This window comes from Tamandua tetradactyla, chromosome 10, assembly GCF_023851605.1.
Source record: "Tamandua tetradactyla isolate mTamTet1 chromosome 10, mTamTet1.pri, whole genome shotgun sequence".
NCBI lineage: Eukaryota > Metazoa > Chordata > Mammalia > Pilosa > Myrmecophagidae > Tamandua > Tamandua tetradactyla.
Window position 1 is genome coordinate 26614987 of NC_135336.1, and position 25568 is coordinate 26640554.

The following is a 25568-nucleotide window of genomic DNA, read 5'->3' on the forward strand; positions in this document are numbered from 1 at the left end:
CTATGTGGGACATGACATCAAGGGGTGAAGGTCTTCCTGGCAACATGAGAGGTTACTCCCATGAATGAGCCTGGTCCTGGCACGTGGAATCAACAATGCCATCCTGACCACAAGGGGTGGAAGAAGTGTATCAAATAAGGATTCAGTGGCTGAGAGAGTTCAAATAGAGTTGAGAGGCTACTCTGGAGGCTACTCTTATGCAAGCTTCAGCTAGATATTACTATTTATTATGGTTTACCAACCCCCAGCTATTCTGGTTTGAAATTGCTGGAGTGCAATGTACCAGAAACAAAACAGCTTTTTAAAAGGGGAATTTGTTAAGTTGCAAGTTTGTGATTCTAAGGCTGTGAAAATATCCAAATTAAGGCACCAACAAGAAGTTACCTTTACTCAAGAAAGGCTGATGAAGTTCAGGGTTTCTCTCAGCGGGGAGGACACATGGCAATGTCTGCTGGCTTTCTCTTCCAGCTTCTTGTTTCATGAGGGTCCCTGGAGGCATTTTCCTTCTTCATCTCCAAAGGTCTTTGGCTGCATGGGCTCTAGCTTTTTCCAAAATCATTCCCTCTTAAAAGGCTCCAGTAAGCAACCCCAACTTGAATGGGTAGAGACACATCTCCCTGAAATTATCTAGTCAAAAGTTACCACCCACTGGGCGGGCCACGGTGGCTCAGCAGGCAAAGACGCTTGCCTGCCATGCCAGAGGACCCAGGTTCGATTCCTGGTGCCCGCTCATGTAAAAAAAAAAAAAGAAAAGAAATTAAAAGTTACCACCCACAATTGGGTGGGTCACATCTACGTGGAGATAATCAAAAAGGTCCCACCCAGCAGTATTAAATGAGGATCAAAGGACATAGCTTTTCTGGGGTACATAATTGTTTCAAACTGGCATACCAACCAACACCATTCCTGCTAACCCTAAAGAACACCTAGGGCTTCATATGAGATTCTGCAAAAATTCCATGCACTAGGACTACTTTCCAGAAGTCTACAACCTCCAAGTGGATTCCTAGGCCTGGTAAGTCTTGAAATGCAGAGGGGCCAGCCTCTCCAGAACATCACCTAGTTCTGTCTCACATCCCTTAATGTCAACTGCCCCTTCCAACATGAAAAAGTTAGAATGGGCATAGCCCAAATAACAATGAAGAGTGGAAGAAAGATCAAAGGAAATAGTGGAGTTATACAGAAAAGGTAGGATGTAACAAATGAGTATGATGGCTGAATCATTATATAGATATTTCTTTTAGTCTCCAGTGTCTTGGAGCAGCTAGTGGTAAAAACCAACAACTGTGGGATTATAACCTATAACAACCTCTGAAATTTTTTCTACAACTAATTGCTGTGGTGTGCTTTGAAATTGATTGCTTTGTTGTATGTTATTTTTCATAAAAAAGAAAAAAGTCCATTGTGATGATGAATGCGCAGCCATATGATGATACTGTGAAACAGTGATTGTACAGTTTGAATGATTACATGGTACGTGGATATATAACATACATCAATAAAACTGCATTAAAATAAAAAAATTACTCAATTCTCTGTTACCTTATTAATCTCTGTCTGGATGTTCTATTTATTGATAAGAGTGTTGTATTAAAATCCACAAATATTGTTGTAGGGACATCTATTCCTCCTTTCAGTCTTGGCATTGTTTGCTTCATGTGTTTTGGGGCACCCTGGTTAGGTGCATGAATATTTACAATAGTTATTTCTTCTTGGTAGTTCGCCCCTTTTATTAATTTATTATGTCCTTCTTTGTCTCTTACAACAGTTTTTCATTTTAAGTTAATTTTGTCCAATATTAGTATAGCTACCCCAGATCTTTTTTCTTTACTGTTTCTTTGGAATATCTTTTTTCCAGCCTTACACTTTCAACCTGTTTTTATCCTTGGGCTGAAGGTAGATAGCAAATCTTGTAGATAGCAAATAGATGGATCATATTTTTAAATCCGTTCTTCCAATCTTTGTCTTTTGATTGAGGAAGTTAATCTATTAACAGCCATTGTTATTACTATAAAGGCAGTACTTACTTCAATCATTTTATCCTTTGCCTTTTCTATGCCATATAAATACTTTTGTCTCTTTTTACCCTTTTAGTTACCCTTAGTGATAATCTTAACTTCCATACTCTCCTCTGAGCTTCTCTGTCCTGTTTCTTCTTTCAACGTGCAGAATTCCTTTAAGTATTCCTTGTCAAAAAGATAGGTCTCTTTTTGATGAACTGTCTCATCTTCTGTTTATCTGTGAATAAGACAGAAGCCACATGACCTAAAAGTGGAAGTTAATTTAGAGTATTTACTTTGTTTATATAATTTATAGAACTTTTTATTCCAATATGTAAAATGTGCCACAGCCATCCCAACAGATATGGCCGTTTGCAGTATCTGGCTGAAGCTTGAATAACACATGGGCAGTTTTTTAACTTTCATCTGTTGTATGCTTCCTGTTTGCTGTGTTTCACAGTCATATTTGTTTTCACTACAGAGGATTTCTTCGTTGCTAAAATTCGTTAAGCAGTAATTGATGTGTTTCATTTCACATCAGCAGAAAGATCTAAAAAATTTTCATCTTTGCTGCTAAGTTTCACAAGTAAGATATCTGATGTCATTCGTTAATGTTCCCTGAAAAATTTCATATACCCATATTGGGTCTGCTGTTATTGCTTTCATTGTCAGTATACCATTTGGTAAATGGGCATTTTGTTTTTCTTGCATTTTCTCTTCTTATAAAATATTAGCAATTGTATTTATTATGTAATATAAAAATTCATGGGCATCTTGCTGCATGTAGTTGTTGAAAAGCTCATTTTCTTTCCATAATCTTGTTATGAACTTCCTAGGAGGTATTACTCCAACCTTTTTCTTCTACGAGACCACTCTGTGAAAGAGATCTGCTAAACATGTACAAAAGTTCTCTTTCCTAGGTTAACTCTTGTATGCTAGAACTTTTTCACGAAATGGATGACAAAAATAAAGCGCTTGAAGAACTGAACTGCAGTGGCAGGTATTCCCAAAGTTGAATGATCCAAAATAGAACTTGTTGACTGGAAACTGTTCTGTACCAATTTCCTTCTCAAATGCTGAGGCTTTGCACTCATGGTACAGAGGTAAATTTGGAGACTGTCATTAGGATTTCCATCCATCCAGGGTCATCTACCACCCCATCATAGCAGTAATAGGAGGAGGGAGCCTAGCAAATCACTCACTCTCACTGCAGCCTGGGTAGGCGTGAGTCACCAAACACCACTGCGCGCCCCAGACCAAGCCCATCCTGCTGCCACTGGGCCACTGTTGCTGTCATTTGGGCTTTCCTGGCCTGAGCTACCAGCTCCCACCTTTCCCTGGTGCAGGACCTCTAATATACTTTTAATCTCTTACTATGCCTTTCGTTCCCATAAGTTCTGTTAGTTTTCTTTGCATGCTTTCAGATTCTTCCTTGTGCTTACCTAGTGTCTTTTTGATAACCTTTATCTGTTTAGGCTTATTTTCCTTCATATCCTTGAATTGATTTAGGAGATTTATTTGAACATTTTTGATCAATTGTTGCAAATTCTGTATTCCTCCTACTTTTTAGTTTGTTCCGTTGACTCAGCCAAATCTTCTTGTTTTTTATGTGGCTTGTAATTTTTGGCTGATATCTGGGCATATGATTATCTTGATGAGGTTATTCCAAAGATCAGTTTCTCTTGAGGATTTTGTTGTTAATTGGGTTTATGTTAAGGGTCTTCTCTGACTCTTGGTTCATCCGTGTTTCCCAGGCAAAGCAGGGGCAGGAATCCACACAAGTGTTCAGACTAGTTCCAAAGGAGCCTGGGGAAAGGGTCACGAAAGAGGCCAAAAAGCCTTTTTTTCTAGCTCTTCAAGGTTGAACTTTCCTCACCTTTCCAGCAGATGGCACTCTTCAACAGCCTATTCTCTGTAACTCTAAGAAGCCTGGGTAATTTTAGCCTCCTGCCAGCTTTGCTTCTGATGCAGGTCGAAACAATGGCAAAGTGGTGCTTGTCTGTGACAGGCTAAAGCAGCAGGACCCACAGTCTAAATTCATCAGCTAATCGCTGAATCAGTACTGGCCTGTGTCCACCTCTGTTCTTGGGAAGGAGGATTTCTGCAGCCCTCCCAATCCACAGCAGCCCGCAGGGACCAGACTGACCTGAAGCAACTTACCTCAAAAGTGGGGCACAGGCAGCAGTAGCTGCAGCCAAGCAAGTTAGTCACTGTTCTTCACTTCAGTTTCTCAAGTCTCTTCATCCTGCTCTGGATATGGTACACTACTCCCTTGGTCTCTAGATCCCCAGAACAGTTGTTTGAGAAAGTTTCTACCTGTATTCTAGCTTTTTTTGGAATAGGGTAGCTTCCTACCACAGGCTCCAATCTTTTTTTTGTGCTCTACCCTCTCTAGCAGAGGGAGGGAGAGGGTATGACCTAGAAGTTTGGCTTACCACTTTATCCCACCTCTAGAACTAATGTTAAAACAATATGTAATACATGAAAAGATGCTCAACATCAGTAGCTGTATTACTCTGTAAGAGCTGCTGGAATGCCATTAAAAGTTATGAGTTTACGGTTCTCAGCCTATAAAAATATCCACACCGAGGCTATCCAGGGAAGGATACCTTAATTCAAGAAAGGCTGATACATCTGGAACAGCTCTGTCAGCTGGGAAGTCATATGCCTACTTCAGCTGGTCACTTGCTCCTGGGTTCCATTGTTTTCAGCCTTTATTCCTGTGGGCAATCCTCACTTTGCTTCTCTGGGGCTGGCTTTCATCTCTTGGCTTTTTCCAGGTTCTGGCTTGCTTAACATCTCAAGGCAACATCTGTTGTGCTCCAGGCAGCTCCAGACATCCATATTTCAGTTCTCCATGTGTCAACATGTGTGTCAGCTCTTCTGTTAAGTTTCTGTTGGCTCTGAGACTTCTGTTGCTTCTGTCGTTTCTGTTGGCTTTATTGGTTCTGACTCTCTCCAAAATGTTTTCTCGTTTAAAGGATTCCAGTAGACTAATCAAGACCCACCTGGAATGGGTATAGTCACATCTCCATGTAATCAAAAGGTAACACCCACAATTGTGTGTGTCACGTCTCCGTGGAGATAACCTAATTAAAAGTTACTGCCCTACAGTATTGAATTAGGATTAAAAGAAACAGCTGCCTCCACAAGAGTGGGTCAGAATTAAAACCTGGCTTTTCTGGGGTACACAATATTTGCAAACCAGCACAATAGCTATCAGGTAAATGCAAATCAAACCACAATGTGGTGGCTTTGAATGGCTGCTATTAACAAATGTCAGAGAAGATGTGGAGAAATAGGAGTACCCATTCATTGCTGGTGACAAGGGAAAATGATGCAACAACTGTGGGAGACAGTTTGGTAGTTCCTCAGAAAACTAAGTGTAGAGTTACCATATGACCCAGCAATCCCACTACTACGTATTATATACCCAAAATAATTAAAAGCAGGGACCTGAACAGATAATTACACACTGATGTTCTTAGAGGCATTATTCACAATTGCCAGAAGATGGAAGCATCCCAAGTGACTGTCAACCGATGAAGGGTTAAATTGTGGTATATACATACAATGAAATGCTATTCAGCTGTAAAGAGTAATGGAATCCTGAAACATAGAGCAACATAGATGAACCCTGAAGACATCATGTTGTGTGAAATAAGTCATACACAAAAGGACAAATATTTTGATCTCAATGATATGAAGCAATTAGAATATACAAACAAAATCAGAATCTAGAATATAGGTTGGGGGTGGGGATAGGAAATAGGAAGTTAAGGCTTAAAATGCACAAGGTACCTATTTGAAATGATGGAAATGCTTAGGCAATAGATGCTGGTGATGATAGCATAACATTGTGAACATAATTAACAGTATTGAAATATATATATCTGAATGTGATTAAAAGGAGAAATGTTAGATTGTATATATTGTAACAATAAATTTTTTTAAAAAAATCCATGGAACTTCACTATACAAACAATGAAGCCTAAGTTAAATCATGGATTATAATTAATAATATAATTATAAAAATGTGCTGTCATGAATTATAACAGTGTTCCATACCAGTGCAAAGTGTTTATAATAGGGTGATATATGGGAGTATTGTATTTTATGCATGATTCTTCTGTAAACCCAGAACTTCTCTAATTAAAAAAAAAAAAGCCATATATAGCCATAAGAGAGTCTGAGAAATTAAGTCTTTAATTGAACAACCTACTGCTCAACTAAAAAATCTGTTGCTATGGAAGAACAGAACATGTGGCTATTAGTAGAAAATTGGCAGGTTAAGACAAAGCAAAGACAGGTTAAGAGATTTAAAAACTTTCCCATGGTTCAACATTTAGTAAGTGAAAAAGACTCAGGTCTTTTGTTTCTGAGTCCTTATCATAACCATTACTATATATAGTAGTTTCAAAGTGTTGGTTCCTAGAATAGCAGCATCAGTGTCACCGGGAAAGTTGTTAAAAATAGACATTCTCAGAATCTACCCCAGACCTGAATCAGAAACTCTGGGTATGGAGCCCAGCAATCTGTATTTTAATAAACCCTCCAGCTGATTCTGATGTGTACTCATTTGAGAACCACTCCTTTATACCATTTACAGTGAATCAATGCATTCATTTATATGGGTAGTCACATAGTGTAAAATTAAGGTGTACACTGCCCTCCCCTTCTCTATGTGGGTCATGACTCCCACAGGTGTGAACCTTTCTGGCAATGTGGAACAGAAATCCTAGAATGAGCTGGGACTCACCATCAAAGGATTGAGAAATCCTTCTCAACCAAAAGAGGGAAGAGAAAAATAAGACAAAGTGTCAGTGGCTGAGAGATTTCAAACAGTTGAGAGGCTATCCTGGGATTTATTCTTATACATTATATAGATATCACCTTTTTAGTTAAGGTATATTGAAAAGGCTGGAGGGAAGTGCCTGAAAATGTAGAGCTATATTCCAATAGCTGTGTTTCTTGAAAATGATTGTATAATGATATAGCTTTTGTATTGTGACTGTGTGATTGTGAAAAAAAAATTAAGGTATAATCAGATATTGTGCAGGCAAGGTTGGCAGGGAGAGTCTGTTGATTGTACTGTGGTAGATATGCTTATATTTTCAGTTTAAACAATTGTTTCAGATACTTAGAAACCAAAATTGTTAATGTTACCTTTTTTCCTACACAATGAATTTTTGATGTTATAAGCATTTTTTATGACTCAAGTTTCTTATAAGGTATATATGTATTTTACATCAATTATTTCTATACTTCTACATTAACATTTCAGCTAAATTGTGATTTAGTTATTGTGTTTACCAAACAATAGCTGGTTGAATCAATTAAAAGGTTAATTGTGTCTGATTCAGAATGTTAACCATATCTGATTCAAATGGTTATATCAAGGAAAATTCGGCCATGTTTAAGGTAATTTCCGTCATCAGAATGGTCAGTGTATTAGTCAGAATTATTAAAGGAAACAGAACTGACAAGAGATAACTGTAAATATTATAAGATTTTGTAAAATTGTCTCACACAACTGTGGAGTTGCACGAATCCAAACTCTGTAGAACAGGCTGCAAGCTGGTAACTCTAGTGAAGTTTTTTGAATTCTCCAGGAGAACCCTAGTCAGCTGAAGTAGAGTTGTAAATTCTCTCTTCTGACTGCTAAAATAATCACTTCCCCTTTTAAAGCCTTCAGCTGACTGAATGAAATGCGTCTCATTGCTGATAGCAGTCACCTCCATTGTTCGTAGATATAATCAGCCATAGATGCAATCAGTATAATGATGATTTAAGTTCATGAAGTATCCTCAACAAGTAGGGCAGTGTTTGCTTAACCAAACAACTGGGCAGCATAACCTGGCCAGGTTGACACATGAACCTAACCATCACTGTCAGCAAACTTTTTCGTTTTAATTTAGATATATTATAAAGAAACTTGCTCATTCTAAAGTAAAACAATGAGATAAGCATGTAGTTTAAATAAGTTTTAGGTTTAATTATATTTACCTTCTTTAAACTTCAGTTTTAAAATTAAGTATGTATTTATGATACATGTATCTGTGGTCAGTTGGAAGTAGAGAGTTTTGTTTTGTTTTGTTTTTTGCGTAGACAGGCACTGGGAATCGAACCCGGGTCTCCAACATGGCAGGTGAAAACTCTGCCTGCTGAGCCACTGTGGCCCAAGAGATTTTTTTTTTTTTACTTTAGCTGGGCTTAATCACATATCTTGGGGTTGATTGACTGTCATTTTACACAACTGGGACAACTCAGCATTGCTGCACATGTCTCTCATTCTCTAGCAGGCTAGTCTGGACATGGTAACATGAAAATGGCAGTTGGAAGAGTACAGGCGCCAATGTACATGCCTCTTTTGTGCTTGTGATTGCAGCATGTCTGCTAATATAATGGCCAAAACAAGTAACGTAGTTGAGTTGGCTATGAGGGGTAAGACAGATTACCTTGCTCACAGAACAAGGGCTCTGCAGTTATGTACCAAAGGATGAGAATACAAGAATGGATAAAGATGATTTGTGGCAATCATCACAATCTACCACATACCTCAGTCTCTCCCCCCACTCCTACATATGTAGTCTGTATTTCAGCAATAATGAACTTCTTATAACCTTCTCTGGCCTTTATGACTTTGTGCATTTCTGAGTTCTTCTGCCTGAATTTTCTACCCCTAGTTCTTCCACCCTACTAATTAAACAAGCCACTCATGGTAGATCCCTAAGCTACTTACAGATCCCTGTTAAGCATCCTTTTACTTAGTACAAGCTCATCCTTTCTACTCTACAGAAAACTGTAACAAGTGTCAAATGCTAATTTTTTAATAAAATGTCCTCTATAGAAATCTATGAAAGTGTCATCTGTTAGTTTTTGAGTTTATATCAGTAAAGCAACCATTGTTTCTACAATACCTAAGTCACAATGTAGAAGTTACTTAATGAGGACTTGGGGAAGTAGTAAATTAAGCAGACAAAAAATTCTGCCTCACAGAGCATATGTTTAAATGTTTGTGCCCATGTACTTATAGGGGTGTGTACTGAGGGTTGGAGCAGTAAATTCTGTGGAGAAAATTAATCAGGAAAAGGGGACTAGGAGTACTGGAGTGAGTGTGGGGGACAATGTATTGGAGAGGCAGAGGAGCCCTCACTAAGTAAAGGACGTTCAAGGTGAGGGGCAAGCCATGTGAAAAACCACCAGATGTGCACAGAAAGGTGGGTAGGAGAATGCTTATCACACTGCTATTTATAGTAGAGAAAAGAAGAAACAGGCTGAATATCCAACAAGGGAAAAATGGCTAAATTATGGTACATTTATGTGAGAATATTAAAAATGCATTAAAAAAATTGTCCCAGAAAAATACTTAATAGATGAAAAAATGCTCACTACATATGTATATAAAGTTAAAACAGCAGAATACAAAACAACTTCTACTGTATTGGGCCAATATGTAAAAAAAAAAGTATAAAGTCTATTTTTATACATTAGAAAAATGCATATCTAATTATGAAAATTATAAAAACAATTATTTCTAGATTATTTATATTTTGCCTTGTGATTTTCCGTTATTTCTTATTCTACAAGGAATGTGTATTGCTTTAGTAGAAAGAAGTTAAAGAATTTCCCAAATAATGAGTTTACCATCACCAAAGGCCCCTTTTGAGTTATGTTAACTCTAATGAATCATGATATTTTATTGATAATACTTTAAAGTTTTTATCTTAAGTGGCATCTGTGGAAAATGTGCACCATTTTCATATTCACCTTGTTCTGCAGGTTTGGTGTCTATGTTCCTCTCTGCTGTTTTCACCAAGATAGTAGAGCTCATCTTCTTCTCACAGACTTTAACTATGTGATACAGCACCAGGCTGTAGAGGAAAGTGCCTCAGCTGTGGGTGGCTTGGCCAAATCCAAAGACTTCCTCTCCTTATTGCTGGAGTCTCTGAAAGAACAGTTTAATAATGCCACGCCCATCCCCACCCACAGCTGCCCCCTATCTCCAGACCTCATACGCAATGAAGTAGAATGTCTGAAAGCAGATTTCAACCACAGAATCAAGGAAGTTCTTTTCAACTCTCTCTTCAGTGCCTACTATGTTGCCTTTCTCCCTCTGTGTTTTGTGAAGGTAAGTGGCTATCTTGCGTTTATGTACTTCCTAGATTTGTGTGTCAATTACATAAACTGGGTCTTTCTTATTTAATCCCCCTTTTCTCTGTCTCCCCTTTGGCAGCCTGGATGATGGAGTTCGGCTGCATCTGGAGTGCACTAATACCGCTCCTGGTTGGCGGATAGGTATTTCCATATATGTGATGCACCCGTGGTGGTTCCTTTTTTTTTTTTTTTTTTAAGTCTTTTGTTATATCCAGGGAGAATGAAAATTGTACTTATAATAGTAGCTTGAGTGGACTGAAGAGTCAATAAAATTCAGCCTGTTGTAGTTGATCTTAACATGGTTATCAGGAGTTTCCTTGAATTTAACCTAACCATTCTCTGAATTTCAATTTACTTCAATACAAAAGAAAAATGGTCCTGGATATCACTTGGACCCAAAATCTTTTGGGACATTTTAGTGCCCTTCTTTCACCCATTGAGAAGCACTTCAGCAGCCGGAGTGGTCATGCACAGATAACACTCACTTCTTCTAGAAAAGAAGCACTTAAAATATAATTACCTCTCCCTCCCAGCCTTGACTCATACAGCCAGAAAGTCAGGTTGAAGGATTTTGGAGGACTCTGCTCTTGAATTTTCTGCACGGACAGCCGGACAACCAGTGCATGTGTGACTTAGTGTGGCATTTGTCTGCAGGGCATATGTACACGCACCCATACCTTCCTCCTCTGTTTACCAGTGCATGGATCATCTCTCTTTCTCTTCTGATTTCTTCCAGAGTACCCAGTACTACGACATGCGCTGGTCATGTGAGCACCTCATTATGGTATGGATCAATGCTTTTGTAATGCTCACCACACAACTGCTGCCATCCAAATACTGTGATTTGCTGCATAAATCAGCTGCTCACCTGGGCAAATGGCAGAAGCTGGAACATGGGTCCTACAGCAATGCTCCACAACACATGTGAGTAGGCTACAGGGTAAAACCATGTAACACTTTTCTACATGCTGCTGATCATGTTTATTTGCTTTGTATGTCATTCTTGTCCTTGACTTTGAACATTTAATTTTTAGTTTTCGTCCACATGGATGCTTGTCATCACTCTAAACTGAATACAGAAGACATTAACTCATTTCCACCACCATCCCCAGTCCCACCATAAATCCCTCTTACTTTGCAACTGCCCAGTTACTCTAGAGTATATAATTTGTCACCCAAGCTAAATCTTGGAGTTTTCTTTCAGTCTTAACTCTTTGGCCAAATTCAAAAAGTAATGATATATTTTTCATTGTTTTTAGAGGAATTTTAAGATTCATCTTCTTATCTTCATTGCTACAGCTAAATAGTTGCTAACTAATCATTTTGTACTTGGACAGCTAGAATTTGCTTCTCTCCTTCCTTTCCAGTAAATGCAGATTTGTTTTAGTAATTTTCCTTGCCTTCACATTTTACTGTATTTTTTTCTTTTCTTCCTTAACACTTTACTGAATATTTTTCTACTTCTCACATATTTAAATGAAAACTGTCCCTGACTGTGAGTTTGTCTAAGTATTCCTCTTGTCCCCTCTGCAGTCATTTCTTTGCATGGTCCCTATGATCCAAAATATCTATTATATAGAATCCTTTTGTTTTTTACTTCTGAGCCTTACATCATACCTTTGTCTCAAACCTGGACCATTTTCATCTTCCTCCCCTTTGTAATTTGAACATTTCACAAATTTCATCACCTAGAAATTCTTTCCTAATTAAGTGGGACAGAATGAGGTGACTTTCCCTTACCCTCTCCCCCTCAGAGTTCTCCCTTCAATTATCTGCCTTGATGTCTGATACAGATTAGCACAGGCCTTCAAGCCCAGGAACTGAAAGAGATTGGGCCAGGCTGAAAAGAAACCCGACTGTGGGCAAAGGACAAATTTCAATAAAAATTGAAAACACAATCCACAGTACTAGTACTGTACATCTTCAGGCTACTGATGGCACATGGCCATGAGGTGTATCATCATTTAATGCTGGTAAGTGTGAGCAAGGCCGGCGGAACATTTTCTGAACTGGGAAAGCTTCAGGGTGCTAGATTTTTTTTTAAACATATCTAAAATGTTGTCCCAGTTCTTACCCCAGGAAACTAACCTTTCCAAAATCAGGAAGAGGTGAATTAACTTAGATTTTTTTTTTAAAAGCTTAACCTGAAGATTCCCATTTCCCACTCCAACTCCATTATGTCAATGCCAGAAAAAATGAAGTTTCTTCATCCCTAACTTCTTTTCCCTAGAGAAACCTCTATAAAAACAAACCAAGAAAGCGGTAAAAAGAGAAATCTGTGTTTCAATACCTTGTGTGTCTGCATTCTACTGTATAGCTTCTCAAATTTATGAAGTATTTTCAGTGTGTGATAAAAACCTGATTTTCTGTTGTTTGGGGGATATAACTTTGCAGTAAATACCATGCTAGTTTGACAGTGTGTTAATTCTCTACTACTCTTATTGCCATCAGCTTTTTCTTGTTTGTTCCTTCTAGTATTTCCACCAGTAGACTCTGCTCACTTGGGATTGAGATGACACTCCACCTACTTATACACAGTTTTCAGGCTTATAGGTGCCTTAACTTGTCTAGTTATTTCTGCTTATTTTCTTAGCCCTCTTTAAGTCCTTCAATCTGAGTTAACTATTATCACTTTTGCAATTTCTCTTTACTATGTAACAGTGATGTTATAACAACAAATCCTAATTCCTTCCAATTTGACCATGCAATTACTGCATTTTCAGAATTCAGGCATATGAAGCCTTGAGTACTTCATCCTTTCCATAGAAATATAGCTGACCTTGCCAGACAGTATTGTATCTATAATTGCTAATATAATAATGTTGCATTTCTTTCTCCCTTAGTTGGTCAGAAAATACTATATGGCCTCAAGGGGTGCTGGTGCGACACAGTCGATGTTTATATAGAGCCATGGGACCTTACAACGTGGCGGTGCCTTCAGATGTATCCCATGCCCGCTTTTATGTAAGTATTGCTTATTTATTTTCAAATATAAGCTTAGGGGTGTTAGAAGTCCATTCTGGAACATTTGACTACTATTATGAGCCTCAATTTCCTTATCTATAAAGTGGATATTGTGAGGATTAGAAATATTTATAAACACCTCGCACAGAGTATAGCACATACCAGGAAATTAATACATGTTTATTATTACTACTAGAAATATATCCCCTGTCCTTTGGAAATGTCTTCTGAAACACAGTTTGAAGGTATATTAAGCCAGCTTCAGTAACTTGGCTGGTTTCTATAGTTACTTTGAAATTTCAGTTTGAAATTTGAAATTGAAATAAAATATTTAGACCTTCCTTAAAAATTTTTATTTGTAATAGTTTGTTTTAGTGGTATCCTTAAGATATATTGTATCTGTATATGCTTAAACAATATTTAATATGGTAACAATGTGATGGCTTTATATTTTGGTAGTTCCATGAATCCCAGGAATTTGTAGCTTTTGAGATGATTCTTAGGCACACTGAAGTTTGAGAATACTTAGTTTAAAATATGCCTATTACCAGTAGCTGTCAGAATGTAAAGATTGCCCTCCCTTTTTTATCCATTTGGTATATTGTTTACTGGCTTATTGATTATGAACTTTGCCATGCAATATGAAATTCTTTCTGAGTCTTTTTAGAACATTAATTCTAAGCCAGTTTTACACATGTTATTATTAGATATCATGCAATAAAACCTAAGTTAAACATTTTGTTGAAGAAGGACTCTGGGAGCCAGGGTACCTTTCAGAACTGTCATGATAATTTGGCTTCATTCTTAGGTTGAACCCTGAGATCCAAATTTCTCATAAATTAGTTCTTTTAGATTAAATAGACTACTATTATCTCAGTTTGTCTTCATGTGATATAGGACTAAATTGGTTATGCTGAATTGTTTGGTAATGTCCAATCTTTGACCTATATCTTTCAATTCATAATACCTTTTTATTAGTAAACCAGAACTTAGCTCCTTAGAGTGAAAAATGTGGTGGGAGTGAAAATATTAAGCCCTTTAATTCTAATACTGACTTATTTTTTCCTTCTTCTTGTTCTGTCCTTTGTGCACCTAACTTCTCAATATCCAGAAAGTTGATGAATTAATTGACAGTAGAAGTATATGATATAGAGGGTTTGAGTTAGTTACCATGTGGGTATACTGAAGAAAAAGGAAGAAATCAAGAAATTGTATTGATATTTTACCTCATAATGCCTCACTCCCAACCCTCCCCAAACTGTCCGGTACAGGTGTATATAGTAGTCCCCCCTACCTGTTTTTGTACAACACACAAGCTAAGAATGTTTTTTCATTTTTTAAATGGTTGTATTTTAAGTGGTTATATAAGTACCTGCATAATATCCTCAGTTGTTGCCTCTTGATCTACAGAGCTTAAACTATTTCCGATTGGGTCCTTATTCAACTCCTGTCTTACTCAAAATATACTTTTGATTATCTCAAATAAAATGTATGCCTAAGATATAATGTAAGGAAAATCTTATAGGCAGTGTTCTGTTGGGCATAATGCCTTTCCCTGTCTCAGGGGCGATGAAATGAAATTATTTCATTATTTTTTGAGCAAAAAGAAAAAAGATTTGGGTCTCTATAGCAAGAAATAGCCTGACATATTCAATAAGCAGATCTATTTGATAAAAGCAGCCTATAAATATGAAATTATTTTAGAGAAATAAATGTGAGAAATAACTACAGTCTTTGCTTTTCTATGAAATAATACTTGGCTTTTTAACTTCCTTACAGTTCCTATTTCATCGTCCATTAAGACTGTTAAATCTCCTTATCCTTATTGAGGGCAGTGTCGTCTTCTACCAGCTCTATTCCTTGCTGCGATCAGAGAAGTGGAACCACACGCTTTCCATGGCTCTCATCCTCTTCTGCAACTACTATGTTTTATTTAAGCTCCTCCGAGACAGAATAGTATTAGGCAGGGCATATTCTTACCCACTCAACAGTTATGAACTCAAGGCAAACTAAGCTGCCTCTCAACAATGAGGGAGAACTCAGATAAAAATATTTTCATACGTTCTATTTTTTCTTGCGATTTTTATAAATATTTAAGATATTTTATATTTTGTATACTATTATGTTTTGAAAGATGGGAAGGGCAAGGGATATTAAATGTATCCATAAACAAGGTGATGTGATCTTTCATGTGTTAGTAATTTGAATAATATACATATGAGAGGTATGCCTCTCTAGTAAAGAGATTGGTTTGTTTGCATGGCTCAGAAATAATTTATTCATTTATGGACACATCTCATATATCATTCAACACGGTACCTTCTGCTTTCCTTTCAGTTCTTTTCATTATCATCAGTCCTCAGCTGTCTTTATTGCTGCAGAAAGGAAGATCAATGGGGCTGCCTGCCAGCACCCATTTTCTTTTTCTTCAACTAGCTAATCCAGTGGGAAAGACTGGATAAAAGTTCTAGGTGGGGTTCTCTTTGTTGCCTTCGAGGAAGAAGCATTTCTCAGATAGGGACTCAGCTGGTCACATGTTTGATCCTGTGACATTTAAATACATTTTTGAATAACTTATTTCTTGAGGCTCAGGATATTGTTGTCATTTTCTCTGTTTTCTACCTCTTTTGCCACCAAAGATTTCCCTTTTACTGTTAACCTTTTGAAATAATATTTTTCAAAACAGAAAGCCTTTAGAGTGCATACACTCATGAGTGAGATCATCTGTGGGAGACGCTGAGTGCAAATGCCAAGTCAGTTGGATTTTGTGCTGTTTGAAGATACCTACTAGCTAGAAGAATGGGTGGATTCTCAGCCAAACTATTTTGTTAGCAGCAATAAATCTATGTTTGAAGATATGAGGGGAAGTAAACTAGAAGTTATTCTATTGTCCTCAGGACTCTCTCCTATATCCTAAATATATGTATTTAATTTCATAATTAATGAACCTTCATTTTGTGAGCATTAACCCTTTTAAGTCAGTGTTCTTGAGAGGTGAATACTTAGTCCATTAGTGTTGCCACTAGTTATCTAAACCTTTAAGGGCTTGTCTTGAGAGACTGAAATATATTCTCTTACGCTTTCTGTGCTGGGTGTGGTTTTTTAAACTGTGAAGGTTTTGGTGGAACAAAATATGACGTATGAAGTAAAAATACCAGTCATGTAGTTCATAAATTGGCTTTGAAAACAATTTTGACAGAGGCGTCCCCAACAAGTTTTCAACAATGGCAGTATTGTATGGCTGCATACAGAGTAGGTATGTATGTAGCTACCCAAGATGGAAATGGTGATGGTCAATGTTCATTAACGAGTAGAAGGTAGACAATTCTACTATAGGATGTTTAGTAATAGAAATATGAATAAGATACAGTGGTGATTCAGAGAAAGAAATAATCAACTTTGCCTTATGGGGATGGAAGCTGTGTGCAGTGTTAGGGAAGGCTTCGCTGAGGCAGTGACACACAGATGCATTTTGAAGGAGGACTAGGAATTTACCACATAGATAATGAAGGGAAGGTTCATGCAGTGTTATCAGTATATAGAAAAAACCCAAGGCATGGATTTGCACTAAGCATTGAAATAACTCTAGTTCAATAATTCTAGAGGGACTAGAATTCCACATTAAGATGTTAGGGTTCTAATTATCTTGTAGGCCAGAAGTCCTCAAAGGTGTTATCAGGACATTGCTTAGATCTAAGTCAGAATCTTGAGTTTGAAGCCCAATACTATATACTTTTCACAAGCACCCCAAGTAATTCTTGAGTAGACAAAAAGGCAGAAATCTGAGGACTTATGTAGACAGAGGACAGCCAATAAAAGATTTCAAGCTGAGGAATAACTGGACTTAATAATCAAAGGGTTCTCATATCAAAGTTCTCAAAGTGTAATTTCTGGACTGGCAGCATCAGTATCACCTTGAAACTTGGTAGAAATGGAAATTCTTGGGCCCTAACTCAAACCTACTAAGAAACTCTGGGTAGGGCCCAGCAATATTTTTTTAACAAGCTCTCCAGGTGATTTTGATTAATGCTAAAGTTTGAGAACGACTATCTTACACCACCTTGGCAGCAATATGGAGGATGAATTTGGGGGAGGGAGGACATATCAGTAAGATTTAAAGCTGAGACAACTGTTAGTCAATCATTTAAAAAATCCAGGAGAAAAGCATTTTGGGAGGTTGCCAACGATGGTAAAAGAAACCACCAACATAAGTAAAGTAACACAGGTGGAGCTTGTGGAGTGAAAAGAGAAGGCTAGGCAGAATTCTGACAAATAACATTTAAAGGGTAGAGGAAAAGGAAGCTTTCATGTGAACAAGGCTAAAGAGTGGGAGTCCAAAAGAGGAGATGAACCAAGAAAAGTTTAAAGAAAGGAATGATCACCTGTATTAAATATAAAAAGAAAATATAAATGAGACTTTTGGGGACTGTTGGATTAGGTTATTAGATCGTTGATGACTTTAGCAAGAGAAATTTTAACAGCATGCAGGTGGAGGTGGAGTTGCAATTGGTCAGGAGTATCGAATTGGAATGAGGAAGTAGAAACTGAACATTTATAACTTGCAAGAACCTAGACTCTGTAAGGAGGTAAAACTGGGCAGAGATGAGGACAGATTTTTTGTCTGAAATAGACTTTGAGTTAGAAGAGACTTTATATGTTGGGGGATGGAAGCCCCAAGGAGGGAGAAGATGAATATGCAGGAGTGAGAGAATAATGGCTGGGAGGAAATTAGGCCTTGGAACCAGATAAGAGTTATTACACTTGAGAAGGGGGACAGTAACTCCTCCAAGGAGTTAAGCAAGGAGTGAGGAAGATGCATTCATATATGGATAAGGGGAAGTAGTAGTGGAAGATTGAAGATACACATCTGAGAGAATAAACTCTTGTGATGAAGCAAGCAGCAGTTAAGCTTATTTGGGGAGTGGTACATCTTGGGCTTGAGGATAGTGGAATAGCCATTATGGGTTTTGAGAATAAGGCCACAGCTGGGATGGTAAACCATAAATTTCTAAAGACTCGCATCCCATGGTTCTAATTCAATAAACAACAGTAAAAGGGCAGAAAAGATGGGGTCTAGTCCAAGGTTAGAGGTTTGTCAAGCAGATATGCGTGATGGACTAGTGATCAAGGGAGTTAATCATGCTGGTGAAAATAGTTAAGGTGATGCACCTTGTGGTCTAGAAAGGCTAGGAAAGGAAGTATGACACCCACCAGGGGTACTGTCAGAAAGAATAGCAGGACCCAAAAATTAGTAATCTTGAGTAAATAGAGGGAATAAGGGAGCAAGCATAGGACAGGTTTCTAGAAATGGAAAATATAAGTTTCAGATCACAGAATTCTAACCATTTCATTATGGTCCAATGTGTTTTCCTGGGAGCAAATGGCCAAAACTCAGTAGATGTAAATGCTGTAAGCAGTTGCAGCAAGGGTTTTGGGTGAGTTTTCCTCAGGAACATTGTCATCCAGGATGATGCTGAAACATGAGTTAGAGAAGAAACAGGGAGATTGGGGAATCTGGGGTATTCACTAGATCATGGCCATAAACAATTTAAAGTAACAGAATGCCATAAATGTTGGTTTGATGGTTAGGTTCTGGTGTCAACTTGGCTGGGTGATAGTGCCCAGTTGTCAGGTCAGGCAAGCACTGGCCTAACCATTACTGCAAGAATATTTCATGGTTGGTTGATAAACCAGAAGGCTGATTTAATAAATCATGATTTATTAAATCAGTTGATTGCATCTGTGACTGATTACTTCTACCATCAACCATGACCATGCCTCCAGCAAACTAGGTAATCCAATCAGTTGAAGGCTTAAGGTGGAAGAGAGAATTTTCACTGCATCTTCAGCCAGCCAGCCTCCCCTGTGGAATTTGTGACGACCCTTCATCAGAGTTGCCAGCCTTGCAGCCTGCCCTATGGATTTCGGACTCATGGCATCCCCACAGTTATGAGACACTTTTATAAATCTTATATCTTCTGTTGGTTCTGTTTCTCTTGAGAATCCTGACTAAAACAGCTTGATAGCCAGAGTAGTTCTTGAGTAACAGAATCTTAAGAATGGGTTTTTTGTTTGTTTGTTTTTTAACATGGGCAGGCACCAGGAAATTAACCTGGGTCACGAGAACTCTGCCTGCCGAGCCACTGTGGCCCACCCAAGAACGTGTTATTACAATTGCTTTTCTACTCTGATTATACTCAGAGGCACTAGTGACATTTTCAATAATGAAGATGGCACTGCAGTCCATCACCTAAGTTGGCAATAGAGATATGCAAAATATCACTATTTGATTCTGCTAATTGTACACTTATATGAGGCAAGGATCCTTAATGGAGTTTGTGGAGTTAAGAGGTATAATGATGCTGGCCGGTTGTTCTTAGAAATACTGAATACACTTATGATGGAAAGGGATGAGCTGAAGGCTTCAAATTTGCAACTTAAATGCCATATGAAAGATGTAAAAGTTTCTATGAATGCCCTGAAAGAAAATCTTATTTCCTGTGGTTGCATACTTGAGATCTCTGAAAACTAGAGCCAGAGTCTTATTGTGCAAATAGCAGATTTACAGTATAAACTAAATTCTTAAACTTGCAGTGTTTGCTGTTAAAGTAAGGGCTTTGACTGGAAAAGAATGGGATCCTGAAATCTGGTATGGGAACATATGGGTTGTTAATGTTGGCAGTGGGAATATGAAAACCCTGGATTCTGCTGAGTCTTTGCTAGATTGATCTGTAATGGTCTGTCCTGAGGAAACAGCCACCCCACCTCCAGTCCACCCTGAAGTCTGCCATCTAACTTCCACCTAAAGAGATTACCCCTTCAGTGCCTGCTAAACCAAACAGTCCTCACTCCTCTGTCTGGAGTGATTAATCCTATTTCACCTGATGAAACTGCAATGGAATGCCTGAGGTAATTGACTTGAAACACCCCTGCCACCCCTCTTTTCTTCAAGACCTATAGCTAAAGTCCAGCAGGCCTCAAAAGGTGAAGTGCAAAGAGTGACCCATGGGGAGGTATGTTATACCCCAGAAGAACTGCATGAGTTTTCCAAATTTATATAGACAGAAATCAGGAGAATATGTGGGGGAATGGATATTAAGGGTGTGGGATAATGGTGGAAGGAATATAAAGTTGGATTTAACTGAATTTATTGATACGGGCCCACTAAGCAGAGTTTCTGCATTCAGTATTGTAATTTCAGGGGTTAGAAGGATGTTAACAGCTTGTTTGGGTGGTTGGCTGAAACGTGAGTCAAAAGATGGTCAACATTATGTGAGATCAAAATGCCAGCACTTCCCTGATATAATGTAAATGAGGAGATCCAGAGGCCCAGAGAGATTGGAACGTTAGAGTGGATTTATCATGGAAGATCTGCTCACACACCCCAGGAGTGTCCAGAGGACACACTTTTTACCAAGACTTTGAGGAATAAATTGAAAGATTAGCTCCATTGTCCCTGAAGAGTTCTGTAATTGCCGTTCTCTGTAGGTCAGATATTGTGAGAACTGTCACTGAGCCGGAATCCTTAAATACAGTGGAGATAATTGAATCCCGAGTTGGCAAAAGCCATGTGGCAACAATTAATCTCCATAGACAAGGTGAGTGTGGCCACCATAATGGATAGCAGACTCAAAGCAGCAGCCAAAATTGACTCAGAGAGACTTAGGGTATTGGCTAGTAGATCATAGGTAGGCTACCTAAAAGTGAAAGAGATGGGAAGTCTACTAAATTCTTATTTGAGCTGCATAAGCAGAAGAGTTCTAGTGAATAGAAATCTAACTTGAATTACAAAAACAGAGAGTTACAGCCCCTTAATTCCCAGACTTGAGACAGTTTACAGACCCACAGACCTTGAATGAAGGGAAGCCTAGGAACCCTTGGGGAAGGACACTGTGACAGTGTCCAAAATTCACACCTTCCTCCCAGCATTTCCCAAGGAGACCTATGGTCTTTTACCAGGGTAATTGTGCATTGAGGAAAAGGGAATGATCAGATATTTTGTGGATTACTAAACACTGGCTCAGAAGTGACACTAATTTCAGGAGACGCAAACCATCTCTCATCTACCAGAATAGGGGCTTATGGAGGTCAGGAGCTCAATGGAGTTTTAGCTTAGGTCTGTCTCCAGTGGGTCCAGTGGGTCCCAGACCCATTCTGTCGTTATTTACCCAGTTCCAGAATACATAATTGGAATAGACATAATCAGCAACTGGCAGAATCCTCACATTGGTTCCCTGACTGATGGAGTGAAAACCGAATTGGAGGCTACTAGAACTACCCCTATCTAACAAAATACTATATCAGAAGCAATACTAATTCCTGGAGGGGTTGTAGAGATTAATGCCACTCTTAAGGACTTGAAGGTTGCAGTGATGGTGGTTCCTACCACAGCCCTATTCAACTTCTTATATGGCCTGTGTGGAAAACAGATGGGTCTTGGAGGATGAGAATGGATTACTGTAAACCAGGTGATGACTGCAATTGCAGCTGCTGTTCCAGATGTCGTATCATTGCTTGAGCAAATCAATACATCGCCTGTTACCTAGTATGCAGCCACTGATCTGGCAAATGCTTTCTTTCTCAATAGCTGTCACTAAGAACTACCAGAAACAATTTGCATTCAGCTGCAAGGCCAACAGTATACCTTCACTGTCCTGCCTCAGGAGTATATCAATTCTCCAGCCCTGTGTCATCATCTTGTCCACAGGGACCTTGATTGTTTGTCCCTCCCACAAAACATCACACTGGTCCATTATATTGATGATATGTTGATTGGACCTAGTGAGCAAGAAGTAGCAACTACTTGACTTATTGGTAAGCCATTTGCATGTCAGTGGATGGGAAATAAATCCAGCAAAAATATAGAGGACTTCCACTTCAGTGAAATGTCTAGGTGTCCAGTGGTACAGGTCATGTCAAGAGATCCCTTCTAAGATGAAGGATAAGCTGTTGCATCTGGCACTTCCTGTGGCCAGAAATGAGGCACAATGCCTAGTTGGCCTGTTTGGATTTTGGAGGCAACATATTCCTCATTTGGGTTTGCTACTCCAGCCCATTTACCACGTGACCAGAAAAGGTATTAGTTTTGAGTGGGACAAGAACAGAAGGAGGTTGTGTGACAGGTCCAGGCTGCTATGCAAACTGCTTTGCCACTTGGGCCATATGATCCAGCACATCCAGTGGTGCTGGAAGTGTCAGTGGGAAATGCTATATGGGGCTTTTGGCAAGCCCCTATAGGAGCATCACAATGCAGACTCAGGATTTTGGAGTAAAGCCCTACATCCTCTGCAGATAACTACTCTCCTTTTGAGAAACAGGTTTTTGCCTGCTACTGGGCCTTAGTAGAAACTGAATGCTTAACCATGGGCTTGAGACCTGAGTTGCCTATCATGAGTTGGATGTTGTCTGAACCACCAAGCCATAAAATTGGGCATGCACAGCAGCACTCCATCATAAATAGAAATGATAAATAATAGATAGGGCTCAAGCAGGTCTTGAAGGCACAGCAAGTTACATGAGGAAATGGCCCAAATGCCCACAGCCCCCACTCCTGCCACAGCATCTTCTCTTTCCCAGCCTAGAGCTATGGCCTCTTGGGAAGTTCCTTACAGTCAGTTGGAAGAGGAAGAGAAAACTCGGGCCTGGTTTACAGATGGTTCTGCATGATAGACAGGGGCCACCCAAAAGTGGACAACTACAGCACTACGTCCTCTTTCTGGATTGTTTTTGAAGGAAAGTGGTAAGGGGAAATCCTCCCATGAGCAGAACTTTGAGCAGTGCACCTGGTTGTTCATTTTGCTTGGGAGCAGAACTGGCCAGATGTGCATTTGTATACTGACTCATGGACTGATGCTAATGGTTTGCCTGGATGGACAAAGACTGGGAAGATGCATGATTGGGTAATTGGTGACATATATGTCTGTGGAAGAGGTTTGTGGATAAACCCTTCTGAGTGGGTAAAAAACATTAAGATATTTGTTTCCTACGTGAATGTTCACTAGAGGGTGACTTCAGCAGAGGAAGGTTTTAATTATCAAGTGGATAAGAGGACCCATTCTATGGATCATCCTCTTGCCCCAGCCACTCCTGCCATTGCCCAGTGGGCTCATGAACAAACTGGCCATGGTGGTGGGGATGGAGGTTATGCACAGGCTCAGCAACATGGGCTTCCACTCACCAAAGTTGACCTACTGCAGCCACTGCTGAGTGCCTAATCTGCCAGCAGCAGAGACCCACACTCAGTCCCCGATATGGCACCATTTCCTGAAGTGATCAGCCTGCTACCTGGTGGCAGGTTGATTCTATTGGACCACTTCCAACATCAAAGGGGCAGCAATTTGTTCTAACTGGATTGATGCATACTCTGGTTATGGGTTTGCCTTCTCTGCAGGTAATGCTTCTGCAAAAAATTACCATTGGCAAACTCATGGAATGCCTTATCCACCATCATGGTATCCTATACAGTATTGCTTCTGATCAAGGAACTAACTTCACAGCAAATAAAGTGTGGGAATGGGCACATTCTCATGTCATTCTCTGACCTTACCATGTTTCCTATCATCCAGAGGCAGCTGGGCCGATAGAATGGTAGAATAGTCTTTTGAAGACTCAATTTTGATGCCAACTGCCTGGCAATACCCTGCAGGACTGGGGCAGTGTTCTCCAGGAGGCTGTGTATGCTCTGAATCACTGTCCAGTCTATGGTGTTGTTTCTCCTATAGCCAGGATTCATGGATCTAGGAATCGAGGGGTGGAAATGGGAGTGGCACCACTCACTATCACCCCTAGTGATCCACTAGAAAAATTTTTGCTTCCTGTCCCTGAAACCTTAACCTCTGCTGGTCTATAGGTCTTTAGTTCCAAAATAAGGAATGCTCCTACCAGGAGACACAGCAAAGATTCTGTTGAATTGGAGGTTAAGACTGCCATTTGGCCACTTTGGGCTTCTCATGCCTCTGAATTAACAGGCAAAGAAAGGAGTGACTGTACTGGCTGGGGTGGTTCATCCTATCAAGGGGAAATAGGAGTGCAACTACACAATGGAGATAAAGAAGAGTTTTCCTGGAATACAGGAGATCCCTAGGATATCTCTTAGTACTACCATGGTCTGTGATTAAAGTCAATGAAAAACTGCAACAACCCAATCCAGGTAGAACTATCAATGGCCCAGAAACTTCAGGAATTAAGGTTTGGGTCACTCCATCAGGCGAGGAACTGCAGCCAGCTGAAGTTCTTTCTGAGGATAAAGGGAACATGGAATGGTAGTGAAGAATGTAGTGATAAGTATGAACTCCGACCACATGACCAGTTACAAAAATGTGGACTGTTATGGTATGAATATTTCCTTCTTGTTTTCTTGTCGTATGACATGTTATATTGTTCATGTTATGGTATTTAAGTTATAGGATATCAAGTTTAAGATCGAACGTTACCTAAGGACTTGCACCCTATTCTGGTGGGATTTTACTGCATTTCTGGTTGTATGCAGGACAGTTGAGTATTGTTAGGCAAAACATGTGTCTGTTATTGTGTTCTATTTAGAAATTAAGCATGGCTTAAGGATGTGTAAAGCTGCAAAGTTAATAAGGGATGGACTGCAATGGTTGGGTTCAGGTGTCAATTTGGCCAGGTGATGGTGCCCAGTTGTCTGGTTAGGCAAGCACTGGCCTAACCGTTACTGCAAGGATATTTCATGGCTGGTTGATAAACCAGAAGGCTGGTTTATTAAATCATCGGTCAGTTGATTGCATCTGTGACTGATTACATCTACTATCAACTGAGGGCATGTCTCCTGCAAATGAGGTAATCCAATCAGTTGGATTCTATTTGATGGGTTGAAGACTTTTAAGGTAGAAGAGAGAATTTTCACTGCTTCTTCAGCCAGCCAGCCTCTCCTGTGGAATTTATCAAGGCCCTTCATCAGAGTTGCCAGCCTCGCAGCCTACCCTATGGGTTTTGGACTCTTGCATTCCCACAGTTGCATGAGTAACTCTTATAAATCTTATATTTATAGATATTTCCCATTGATTCTGTTTCTCTAGAAAACCTTGACTAAGACAGTTGGTAATAAGAGGTTTTTATATGAGATGGGAAGCAGTGAATAGTGTAGAAGCAGAAGTGGGACACTGGGAGAATGGTCTCCTGCATCTTCCCGGCTTTCGTCATCTGTATAATGCATGAGAATGTGTAGCCTCCTATGCAGAAAAAGCAGTGTCCTCAGAGGAGTGTCAAGTTTTATTGAAGTTCAGCAAGTGGAGGCAATATTTAATGAAGGGACTGGTGCTGGAGGGAGACTCCAGAGGAACTGTGGGAAAGATTAGATGGGAAGGAACTCCTAATGTGGGTGGAATTAGAGAGGACAGTGGGTTTGGGGGGAGAAGGAACAGAAGAATGTGGGAATCTGGGAGTATATAGAAAGAAAAGGCATTTAAGGCAGTAATGAAGGAT

At 39.3% G+C, this 25568-nt stretch overlaps 1 protein-coding gene and 1 pseudogene across 3 annotated transcripts in view; one reads left to right on the forward strand and one right to left on the reverse strand.

The window, feature by feature from the left end:
* The window catches only part of TMEM39A (transmembrane protein 39A), a 68445-nt gene extending 53150 nt beyond the window's left edge, over positions 1-15295 (forward strand). For all 3 annotated transcript variants that reach the window (XM_077118244.1, XM_077118242.1, XM_077118243.1), the window contains exons 6-9: positions 9783-10131; positions 10894-11081; positions 13001-13121; positions 14901-15295. In XM_077118244.1, coding sequence (XP_076974359.1) covers positions 9783-10131; positions 10894-11081; positions 13001-13121; positions 14901-15134 — 892 coding nt within the window. In that variant the 3' untranslated portion in view covers positions 15135-15295. The remainder of the gene's footprint in view (positions 1-9782; positions 10132-10893; positions 11082-13000; positions 13122-14900) is intronic.
* LOC143648835 (ubiquitin carboxyl-terminal hydrolase 12 pseudogene) lies at positions 2235-3135 on the reverse strand (annotated as a pseudogene).
* Positions 15296-25568: the final 10273 nt, after the last annotated feature.